General features: G+C 43.8%; 1 protein-coding gene across 1 annotated transcript in view; it reads right to left on the reverse strand.

The window, feature by feature from the left end:
* fbxl13 (F-box and leucine-rich repeat protein 13) overlaps positions 1 to 12,474 on the reverse strand; it is a 447,713-nt gene that overhangs the window by 24,466 nt on the left and 410,773 nt on the right. Inside the window, exon 20 of the mRNA XM_068059249.1 lies at positions 5,995 to 6,129. Within this exon, the coding sequence (XP_067915350.1) occupies positions 5,995 to 6,129 (135 nt within the window). The remainder of the gene's footprint in view (positions 1 to 5,994; positions 6,130 to 12,474) is intronic.

Genomic DNA, 12,474 nt, shown 5'->3' on the forward strand with positions numbered 1-12,474 from the left:
GATTGCGGCTGTCACGGGAGACTGTCACATCTCTTTGTGAGATGTTGGCAGTGGATGTTTCCTCAAACTGTATCGGAGGCCATCCAATGCCGGTCGCTCTAAAGGTTACAATATCTCTTAACTTCTATGCGTCTGGCTCATTCCAAGCCTCAGCAGCAGACTTGTGCGGAGTCTCACAAGCAGCAGCGCACTACTGCATCAAGGTTGTGACTGATGCTTTGTTCCAACGTGGTAACCAATCCATCACGTTCAATGCAGACAACACTTGTGAGGCTGAGAGAGCCAGAGGCTTCAGCACTATATCTGGGTTTCCAATGGAACAGGGCGTGATTGACTATTCATGTGGTCTTCAGAGCCCCAGCAGATCAGTCGGGGGCATTGATTAACCACAAGAGATACCATTCAATGAACATTCAGCTCGTCTGTGATCATCGTCAGAGAATCATGCAGGTGTGTGCACGTTACCCTGGGATTTGTCATGATGCCTTCATTCTCCGAAACCCCCACGTACCTGCACATTTCAGGCCTCTAGACAGAATGGAGGGATGGATACTTGGCGACAGGGGTTATCCTCTGAAGACATGGCTCATGACACCAGTGAGGAATCCAAGGGGTCATGCGGAGGAACGATACAATGAGAGCCATGCAGCCACCACAGTGACCATCGAACAAACTATAGGCCTGCTTAAGATGAGGTTGCGGTGTCTTGACCGCTCAGGTGCAGCACTGCATACGCACCTTCAAGGGTTGCAAGAATAAATGTCATCTGCTGTGCCTTGCATAACCTGGCGACTGAAAATGAAGAGGCACTGGAGAAGGATCAATGTCATCGCGATGTGTCATCAGATGATGATGATGTTTCTGATGATGAAGCTGGACACCACTGACTTGATGGTCATGGAGAGGAAGCCGAATTTAATTTGGATCTAAGTGCTCGATAGACAAGGGTGTCTTTAAGAGGCAGACGTTTCCATTGAGAGTCTGTAAATTTTCGCACAATTGGGATTACCGTATGACAAGACTAATTGTGAGGCTCTGAAAGGGCAAATTCACTCACCTTCACGGGGAGAGAGAATGCAACGATGCAATCCTTCACATCATGAGGAACGCCACCCAGGAGTGAGACCTCACATGTTGAACTACTTTTGTTGAGCAACAATGTTGGAATTGACTTCAGAAAAGCCATGACAAAATCTCAGAGAACCCGATTTTATTACAATATTTTATAACACATTCAAATAAAAAACCTTTCAATTCACCCTGTGAACCATTAGTGATGTTAAAGTGATTTTATTAAATCTTTTCCGAGTGCTCTTTCGGCATGATCCCTCGCCACCAGACACACCAGAGGCAGGTGGCTGAACTGTTTGCTGCCCTGCTTGTGATGACTTTGGCAGACGTCCTCTGCTTGCTCGTGGCCATGAGGGCCCCGACATCTCAGGATTCTCCTGATAAATCTCATGAGTACCCTGTAACACCCTGGGATTTTGCTGAACATGTCTCCCTGGCAGAGGGCGCAAGGAGCTGGAGGAGGCATCAGAGGCGCCCTGAGAGGAGCTCCCATATGCGATCTGCTGCCCCTGTGCCCTCGTGAGGCTCTGACGATCCTCAATGGTGACATCAGAGGGATGAGCAGCCTCGCCCTGGCACCAGCGCATCAGATTCTGCTCTCTGATGCTCTGGTCCAGGGAGGCCACAATTGATCTGATGTCACGAAGTGCATCCAGAACTGGCCTTTCCACTGTAGCCGCCAATCTGTCAATGGGGGAAGCCAGATGTTCAATTGCCTGAGAGTGAGCAGATCTCATACTCTGGATGGATGTAGCCAGAGTTTGATTAATTGCGCGCATTGTCTCAGGCAGCTCCACCAGATTGTCAAGGACTGCTTGCTGCACCTGCAACATCTCCCGCCGAATGGATGTTCTCAAAGGCATGTCATCAGCTTGCTGCTCTGCACTGGCCTGGTCTCCTCCACTCCTCCGACTGTGTGAGGCATCAGCCGATTCTGCCTCCGGTGGCTGGCCTGGCACCTGTGCTGTGCTGACACCTGGATGTGAAATCGAATCCACGGACACACAAATCCCAACTGAGGTGTCTGTATCTGCGCTGATGCTTGGTGCGTCGCGAGGATGTGACGGTGCGCCCTCTGAGGCGCCCTCCTCAACCTCAGAGGTGGATGGTGGTACAACTGAGACGCTTCCTGTTCCATGTAGTCGGTCACCTGCTGGGAAAATTATATTGATCAGTTTGATCAGAAAGCCAGAGTGGAGAACATGTATTTGAGTCCATTATGGTCACATCAGTGTGATGTGACTTTTGAGGGCCTAATTATGTTCATTAGTAACTCAGAACAACATTGGCCCATCAACGCTCCCCCACCCTGCCCCCTCCCCCCCGAAATGCACTAATACACCACTTTCTGGATCACTCACGATCATGGCCACCGGCCTCGCCATCTGCTACGGCTCGTCCTCCTTCCTCCCCTGCTATCATCAATGCGTCCTCCTCCATTCTACTGAGGAATGCTGGACAGGCCACGCCACCACCTGTCCGGGACCTCTCTCGGACGTTGTGTGCCCTCTTTTCCTAATGAAAGAAAAAAATTAGTTCAAACATTTGTGTGCGCATTTCACACAATCACCTAAATGGGTTGATGTGGCTTTTAACTGCTGTGCCATTGCTGAGCGTGCCCTCATCAATCCTTCCTCAACGTTCATCTCACATATGCCCATCTTGCATCCCAATGCAAGGAGGCAGCCAGGCAATGATCACACAGGGTTCCACATTGCATCATGAATACAAATACACCCTCCCTTGACAAAATAACGATTAGATGAATGAGGAATGCCCCTTACCCGGGCAGAGCGAAGCAGGTCATTGAGGCGCTTGCGGCACTGTATCCATGTGCGCCGAGTGACGCCACGGCTGCTGACCTCCTCTGTGACCTCCAGCCAGGCCCTCTTTGTCACTGTTGATGGTCGCCTTCTACCATCTGGGTTGAAGAGGATATCACGCCTTTCCTCAACCGCCTGAAGGAGGACCTGTAGTGAATCATCTGAAAAACGGGGGGCTGAGCGAGTGCTTCTCCCCTCCATGACTTCCTCCACCTGTGTTTAAATCTCTAACTCCTTCTGCACTAACAGAACTGTAGCCTCTCAGTGAACCACAACTACTACTGCAGATTTTTAAACAATGAATGAGTACCTGGTCAATTTCATTGAGGTAAACATTTTTCAAGGGTTCACGTTAGACATTCCCGGATGTGGCTCCGCCCCCAATGATGTACATCTTCCCGCCCGCACCAGCCGATTCAGGTCTCAGTTACGACGCGGGGCAGCCAATTATCGGCCCCACGCATGATATAGGAGACGCAGCGTGGGAACGGAGGCCGCATCCGTTTGAGTTCCACCCGTGCCGGAGCCAGCGATTACGGTAAAATTTCGGCCCATGTGTGTACATGTTCTTTCTGTCTGCAAAGAACAGGGCCCTGTATATTAATATATGTATCTTGCAGTATGCTCAAATGCACCACACTGCGAGCCTTACTGACAATCTTGAATTGGTTTCCAGCATAATTCTTAGCACACTGCGAATTATTTAGCAATTGTTGTCCAAACGTGGAATCACATCTAATGCTGGACACTGTATTTTGAGTTTTGCAAGCATGGGCTGGTTGGGTATGGCCTATACCTTGCCCATTGCGAACAGCAGAAGGGACAAGTTGTTTGATATGATTTGCCAGTCTTTGGGACGTGGGGCTTTACACCTAGCATCACACCTGTTTAAGCTAGATGTTTCACGCTGCTACTATGCAGTAGCAGCACGTGTGGTGTTCACCACTAACAGGATATTGCCGTCAAGCCAAAAAAGGTGTCCTGCCCATCACACAAATGAGTAATGTAATATATGAATTTCAATGCCAGTGTGATACTAGGTATATAGGCTGTACGTCCCAAAGACTGGCGGATCGTATCAAACAACATGTCCCTTCCACTGTTCGCAATGGGCAAGGTACAGGCCGTACCCAACCAGCCCGTTCTTCCAAAATTCAAAACACAGTATCCAACATTAGAAGTGATTCTGCGATTGGACAACAGTTGCTAAATAATCCGCAGTGTGCTCAGAATTACGCTGACAACCAATTTAAGATTGTCAGTAGGGCTCACATGTGGTGCATTTGCGCGTACTGGAAGCTACACATATTAATGCAGACAGAAAGAACATGTACACACATTGCAACTATTTCAGCTGAACAAAATAAGTGACAGCCATTCGTTGGTTCATTCCTCAGGGCAATGCCTTGACCAATCAGAGTCAAGCTGTCTAGTTTAAATTCCAAACAAAGCTTGGCAGTTAACTGTCAGTCACCATAAACTGGTGCATTCTCCATGGCAATGCCTCTACCAATCAGAGTTCACTTGCCAACCAATCAGCACTCTCTTCTCATGCAGTATAAGTTGTTGTTTTCCCTTACATGAGTGCAAGACGAAAAGCTTCAAAAATGACTATATTTTCAGCAATTCTCAAATACTGCCTTTTCCTGTATTAACAGTAGAAAATGCAACACCAGCATACTTTCTGAAATTCTGAGAGACTGAAGTGTCAGGTAGATTTATATCAATTTCCACTTTCCTTTCTTCCTTTAATCTTGGAGATGAGCCCCTCCAACATGACAGGGGAACTCAGTGAGGGAAACTGCAACTTGGAGATCAGCACTGATGCTGTTCCCACGTGAACTGGAAAGGGCAAGAGAGTCTACAGAGGGACCATTGCATGTGCAGATTTAACTGAAGGGTGCTGATGAACAGACATACATTGGCAGAGATGGACTAAGAATTCTTGCGGCATTGGGCATCAAGAACGCTGGAGGACCCTTCAAACCTCCCTTGCACCACACCTCCCCTCCCCCTCGAGCCATTAACACAAAAATATGTTGTAAAGTGCATGAAGAAATAGGCCCATTGAGTGTTTACACACTGCATTAATAATAATGAAAATTATATGCTTAAATGAAACTGATGCTACAGTTTTATGCAGTTTTTCTGTGCAATGGTGAGTTTGCTTGAGGCTTCTAGGCACAGGCACTATAAGCCCTTGCAATTTTTCAACTCTCCAAATTGGAAAACAAAGAGATGGCATAAGCTCTATTATTCAATAATGCCCAAATGCAGCTGCTTTCCTCTAAAGGGAATATTAGGCCTGTGAGTACCACAAATCTATCCTGTGAAGGAAGAGCTTATTCATGACTACACAAAATTGTATCCTTAGAATCACAAGGCTTTATGAAATCCAATTGCAACTTCCCATGATTGACCAAAAGCCCAATCTTTGAAAGGTATAGATTGCTTGCTGCACTACCCACCTGTCGAAGTCTGCATGGAAGCTCTGAAAGGCACAGTTTAAAGATTTGAGAACCTAAGAAATGCTGACAGAAAGGATTCTGTTCTGGTACAGATTGAACCTGAAACTTGAAATATTGTTGATGGTGGCATGCTATTGGTTTGTATTTGTAGGGATAGCAGCAGCATCATTCCCCACTCGCACCTTTGCTGAGCTCCAGAAGAGTTTATTGTTTGAGCAGTGTGCAGTAATTTATTTTGCAATTGTTGTAATTTAAATATATAGATGGCGAGGTTATAACTGAAGGAAGGCTTAATTTATTATATTATCTTAATTCTATTATTCTGCATCCCTCATTTCAGGACTAAATATGTGGTTAGGCCCTAAACAAAGCATTTAAAGTGTTGTACATAAGCCCCAAGTTAGCAATCTGCTCCAGATGGAAATTAGCTGTCTTGTTGGAAGTCTGGAGATCAAATCCGGGCTATCCAAGAATAGCATTGATAAGGGTTTAGGATCAGGTTAACCATGTAGTCCTCCTTTTGGAAGCAATTGTCTAACTCTGGAAGAACTAATAAGGGGAGAAAAGGAAAAAGAGAGGGTTGGGTACCCCAATAAAATATATTGCTATTAGTTCAAGTTTTCTGAATTTACCTTTGGGCAGCCAGCAATGTTCAGAGAAACAAGCCTTCTGCAACAGAAAGCCAGCGTCTTTATGCTCAGATCCGAAACTGAGAGGCAATGGGAGATATCCAAGTATTCCAGATCGAACATGTTATGGTAGAATTTCTTGAACATAAAATAACACAATAAACACTAATATGTGTACCAAACATGAATAAGAATGCCTTCATCTTTTGTATCTTGTGTCCCTTTTTATCTTGTAAATTATTTTTCAAATCTCTTAGGAACCTGTACCATGTACCAGGCATTACCTACATTAAAAAAACTTGCTAAATCCACAGCCAGTGTTCTTTTGTTTTTCTACCGAAAGCAGATTTATTATGAAATCAGAGCATTATGGAGTACTCTTCAGACTACACCAATAATACTGTGTTATTGATGCAAACTTCTTAGTGTTTAGCAGATCTCAATGACATAAGAACATAAAGAACAGAAAGTGAAAATGTTATTCAGCCCATAATGTGAACTCCTTCTACAGACCATGAAGTGCACTCCTTCCACAGACCAAGCACAGTCTATTTGGAGGATGCGACTGGAGAATTGATAACGGGGTACAGGGAAATAGCAGATGATTTAAACCAATATTTTGCATCGGTTTTCACGGTGGAGGACACTATAAACATCCCACAAGTGTCAGATAAGCAAGGAGCTAATGAGAAGAAAGATCTTGTAACAGTCTCTATCATGAGGGACAAAGTATTTGACAAACTAATGGGACTAAAGGCAGACAAGTTCCCAGGACTTGATGGCCCACATCCAAGGGTTTTAAAGGAAGTGGCTGCAGAGATAGTGGAGGCATTGGTCAAAATATTCCAGAACTCACTGGATTCCGGGAGGGTCCCAGCCAATTGGAAAACCGCTAATGTGACGCCCCTGTTCAAGAAGGGAGGGAGATAAAAAGCAGGAAACTATAGGCCAGTCAGCCTAACATCGGTCGTTGTGAAAATGCTAGAGTCCATTATTAAGGAAGAAATAGCAGGACATTTAGAAAAGCTTAATGCAATCAAACAGGGTCAACATGGTTTTGTGAAAGGGAAATCATGTTTGACAAATTTGCTCGAGTTCTTTGAGGATATAACAAGCAGAATTGATAAAGGGGAGCTGGCAGATGTAGTGTATTTGCATTTCCAGAACGCATTCGATAATGTGCCACAAAAAAGTTTATTGCACAAGATAGGAGCTCACGGTATTGGGGGTGATGTATTAGCATGGATTGAGGATTGGTTAACTCACAGAAGACAGAGAGTCAGGATTAATGGGGCTTTTTCAGGTTGGAAAGATGTAACTAGTGGAGTGCCACAAGGATCAGTCCTCGGGCCTCAATTATTTACTATCTATATTAATGACTTGGAGGAGGGGGCAGGATGTAATATATCCAAATTTGCTGACGATACAAAAATAGGTGGGAGGGCATGTTCTGATGAGGACATAAGGAACCTGCAAGGGGATATAGATAGGTTGAGTGAGTGGGCAAAAACTTGGCAGATGGAGTTTAATGTAGGGAAGTGTGAGGTCATGCACTTTGGTAGGAAGAATCAAAAGGAAGACTATTATTTAAATGGAAAGTGACTTCAAAAAAGTTCAGCACAGAGGGATCTGGGTGTTCTTGTGCATGAAACACAAAAAGTTAGTATGTAGGTGCAGCAAGTAATTAAGAAGGCAAATGGAATTTTGGCCTTTATTGCTCGGGGGTTGGAGTTTAAAAATAGGAAAGTCTTGTTACAGCTGTATAGGGTATAGGTGAGGCTGCACCTGGAGTACTGGGTACAGTTTTGGTCCCTGTATTTAAGAAAGGATATACTGGCATTGGAGGCAGTTCAAAAGAGATTCACTAGGCTGATTCCTGGGATGAAGGGGTTGACTTATCAAGAATGGCTAAACAGGTTAGGCCTTTATTCATTAGAGTTAAGAAGAATGAGGGGTGATCTTATTGAAATGTACAAGATTCTGAGGGGGCTTGACAGGATAGCTGTTGAGAAGATGTTTCCACTAGTGGGGGAATCTCGAACTAGGGGACATAGTTACAGAATAAGGGGACACTCATTTAAAACTGAGATGCGAAGTAATTTCTTCTCTCAGAGGGTAGTGAATGTCTGGAATTCTCTACCCCAGAGAGTTGTGGAGGCTAGATCACTGGAAGTATTTAAAGAGAAGGTAGATAGATTTTTGAAATATCGGGGAGTTGAGGGCTATGAGGAGTTGGCACGAAAGAGGAGTGGAGGTCTGGGGCAGATCAGCCATGATCTTATTGAATGGTGGGGCAGGCTTCAGGGGCTGAATGGCCTACTCCTGCTCCTATTTCTTATGTTTTTACATAACATAGGCTCCTACCTATATTACTTAACCTTCCAACATCTCTACTATTCATTCTTAGCCTGCTATACACCATATATTAGGGTAGAAATTTGTCACAGGAGATGGTGCAAATCACCATCTCTTTCGTGCCAGCTCCTCATAGCCCTCAACTCCCCGATATTTCAAAAATCTATCTACTTCCTCTTTAAATACTTCCAGTGATCTAGCCTCCACAACTCTCTGGGATAGAGAATTCCAGACATTCACTACCCTCTGAGAGAAGAAATTACTTCGCATCTCAGTTTTAAATGAGTGTCCCCAATATCAGATTGGCCACGTGTTATATGTAGCACCTAATATTCAGTTACCTTGACTGCCCTAAGTCCTTTTCTTCTCCCAACCCTCTCCAATGTTCCAATGAACTTTTGAAGATAGAATATCCAAAATGGCACATAATATTTTAAATATGTGTGAAAAAATTGTGTGAATACAGGGAATTTAGTTAAAACCACTAAATTTTAAAATTATTTCAGCTGACCAATAAATGTTCACTGGCAGATGAACAACTTTATAGTATAATTCCCTCTTCCTCTATGCATTATAAGCAACATATGGTGGGGAATCAAAGATCAGTAGAAAGAACTTGAAAGATTTGAAACTACTTTTATCCAATTTTTGCTAAGTTTATGGACAGATGATAACGATGGTTTAGCATTTTTATACACATATAATTTCAATTTAGTTCCTAACCACCCTATCCAACCAAGATTTTGTCTAGCTATTTCACAGTGTGGTTACACATAAGGAAACCTTAACTTCTGTAAAATGCTATACTCTATTTATACATACTGTAAAATACCATCCCTTGATGATTTATATGGAAAAGTTTGCTTTTCATTCTGAATCGGAACTGTGGATCTGTCCTCTAAATTACTTTCGGCTGACTGCATCAATTCCAACAATTTTTTGTTCTTAATAATGAAAAGTTCCTAGGTTTTAACTTAGAACTTTCTTTTTTTATATATTATAAATGTATACTTTAAGTAGATTATAAATATACTTCAAAAATATGAAGTCTGATCAGAGAAATAAATGGTCAATTGCAGGTTTATGTTATTTTCACAATCTTCACAGTGATATTTCACAGTACAAAATGAAAACCACGTTTGAGAAAATAGCTACAAAGGGTTGCTACTAGATTCAGTGCTCCATTGATGGTGCAGGATCAATCAGTCATTAGTGGATGAGTTGCTGCACCACAAAATAACAGCGATGATGAAAATAATGGCAACAAAGAATGACAAATTCCCAGGACCAGATGGTTTCCATCACAAGATTTAAAGGAAGTACAAATCAAAGTGTGGTGTCACAGGAAAGCGGGTAAGTGATTGGTTGGTAAGTATTTCTCTTTTTCTCTCTCTAAACCATTCTTTCAAATTAGGAGCTGGGAAATTAATAACCTCAATCAGGCTTTGTATAACAGTAAGTGAATTAATATGAGTAGTAGCACAGAGCAGGTCGAGAGGCATTAATTAAAATTTATAGTTTAAACAAGATACCAATTAGATTTTAAAAGAGGGAATCGTTTTTTTAGATCATGGATAGGCAGCTGCGACCTGTTCGGTGCAATTCCTGCACCATGTGGGAACTCCAGGGTACTTCACATGTCTTGGCGACCACGTGTGCAACATAACATAAGAAAGACTGTTATTATACAAAGGCTGCATCTCCTTTCTACTTGCCAGTTTATTGAATGCTATTATCCTGTGCTGTTGGCTGTTCAATGACAAAAGTAGCTGAAGAAGGGAAAAAGCTGTTGAAAGCCACTAAGGATCAAATGTGGCAGGAAAGGGTGCAGAGAGGGTGCAGAGGAGATTTACCAGGATGCTGCCTGGACTGGAGGGCATGTCTTACGAAGAAAGATTGAGGGAGCTAGGGCTTTTCTCATTGGAGCGAAGAAGGATGAGAGGTGACTTGATAGAGGGGTACAAGATGATGAGAGGCATAGATAGAGTGGATAGCCAGAGATCTTTTCCCAGGGTGGAAAGGGCTATCACCAGGGGGCATAATTTTAAGGTGATTGGAGGAAGGTTTCGGGGAGATGTCAGAGGTAGGTTCTTTACACAGAGAGTGGTGGGTGCGTGGAATGCTCTGCCAGCGGTGGTAGTAGAAGCAGATACATTAGGGACATTTAAGCGACTCTTGGATAGGTACATGGATGATAGTAGAATGAAGGGTAGGTAGTTAGTTTGATCTTAGAGTAGGATAAAGGTTCGGCACAACATCGTGGGCCGAAGGGCCTGTACTGTGCTGTACTGTTCTATGTTCTATGTTCTATGAAAGATGAGGAAACAGCAGAGGTAAGAAGAGTATAGGAAGACACACTGATGATACTTGCAATCTGGCGAGTTGCATTATTTTTTAGCTTTACCAGAAACTGGAAACTCACTCCTATCTAGCTAGCGAGTGGCCTTTCCAACCCTGACTGGAAGCTTATTAAACGTGATCTGAAATTTAGCCATCGAGGAGAAATTTCATGCACCACTAATAACTACTCTAATCCCGAAATCAGATTAAGATTCAAGAATTATCATGGATTTTCAAATTTTAACCATACAAGTTCTGACCACACAGGACTTCTTGTTCACTTGTTTACCTCATCCTTTTAGATAGGCATAAGCTAAAAGATATCAGACTATCATCGGTTATGAGAAATTTATGTAACATTAGAACAGATGTTTGTTCTGCAATTGACCTATGCATTGCATTCCCTGCCTTACACTTGAGATTTGCTACATTTTAATCAAAGAACTGATTGGGGTTAAAGAATTCCATTCTGGAAAATATAGAAGGATGGACAGTAATACTTACCTACCACACCACACCAACTATCCAGGTTTCTGCACACATTTTCACAGATATTCTACAGCTCCTAACTAGGAAGTGTAGGAAGTGTCTCCAGCTGTTTCAGCTCAAGCTCAGGATTTCCAAGCTTGAGGGGCAGCTGAAGTCAATGTGGAGCATCAGGTAGCAGGAGAGTTTTCTGGATTGTATTTTCCAGGAGGTGGTCACCCCACAGGCTGTAAGAGTTCAGGATACTGGGTGGTGGCCATCCAGAAGACTAGGAAGAAGCAGGAGGTGCAGGAGTCTTTGGGGTGTGTGCCACTCTTAAATGGGTACTCAGCATTGGAGACAACTGAGTGACGATACCCTGAATGAGTGCACCAGGTGATGGCACCAATGGACAAGGGACTGTACAGGAGGGAGCAGCAAAGTACAGAAATGCAGTTGTTATAGGAGATTCCATAGTCAGGGGAGTAGAAATGCAATTCTGTAACCATTATTGTGAGTCCTGCACGGTGCGTTACCTCCTGGTACAAGGGTAAAGGAAATCACAGAGAGGGGGCATGATATTCTGCAGGGGGAAGGGAGTGAACCAGAAGTTATGGTACACTTTGGACAGATATTGAGGTCCAATGGTCAGATTTTCAGGAGTTAGGAAGTTAAGAGTAGGACCTCGAAAGTAGTAACCTCTAGATTACTTCCAGTGCCATTCGCTAGCAAGACTAGAAATAGGAAGATAGGAATGAACAATGCGTAGATTGAAGAATGGCGCAGGAGGGAGGGCTTCAGATTCTTGGGGCATTGGGACCAGTTCTTGGGCAGAAGGCACCTATTCAAAAGGGACAGGTTGCACCTCAACAGGACTGGGATCAATGTCCTCGCGGGGAGGTTCACTGGTGTGGTTGGGGAGGGTTTAAACTAAATTGGCAGAGGGATGGACTCCAGCATATAGAAGTAGGTGGCACAGTGGCGCAGTGGTTAGCACCACAGCCTCACAACTCCAGGGACCCGGGTTCAATTCTGGGTACTGCCTGTGCGGAGTTTGCAAGTTCTCCCTGTGACCGTGTGGGTTTTCGCCGGGTGCTCCGGTTTCCTCCCACAGCCAAAGACTTGCAGGTGATAGGTAAATTGGCCATTGTAAATTGCCCCTAGTGTAGGTAGGTAGTAGGGAATATGGGATTACTATAGGGTTAGTATAAATGGGTGGTTGTTGGTCGGCACAGACTCGGTGGGCCGAAGGGCCTGTTTCAGTGCTGTGTCTCTAAATAAAATAAATAATAAGGTGCTTAATGTGAGAGGGTTGGACAGTAC

The sequence above is a fragment of the Heterodontus francisci genome, chromosome 27 (genome assembly GCF_036365525.1).
Source record: "Heterodontus francisci isolate sHetFra1 chromosome 27, sHetFra1.hap1, whole genome shotgun sequence".
NCBI lineage: Eukaryota > Metazoa > Chordata > Chondrichthyes > Heterodontiformes > Heterodontidae > Heterodontus > Heterodontus francisci.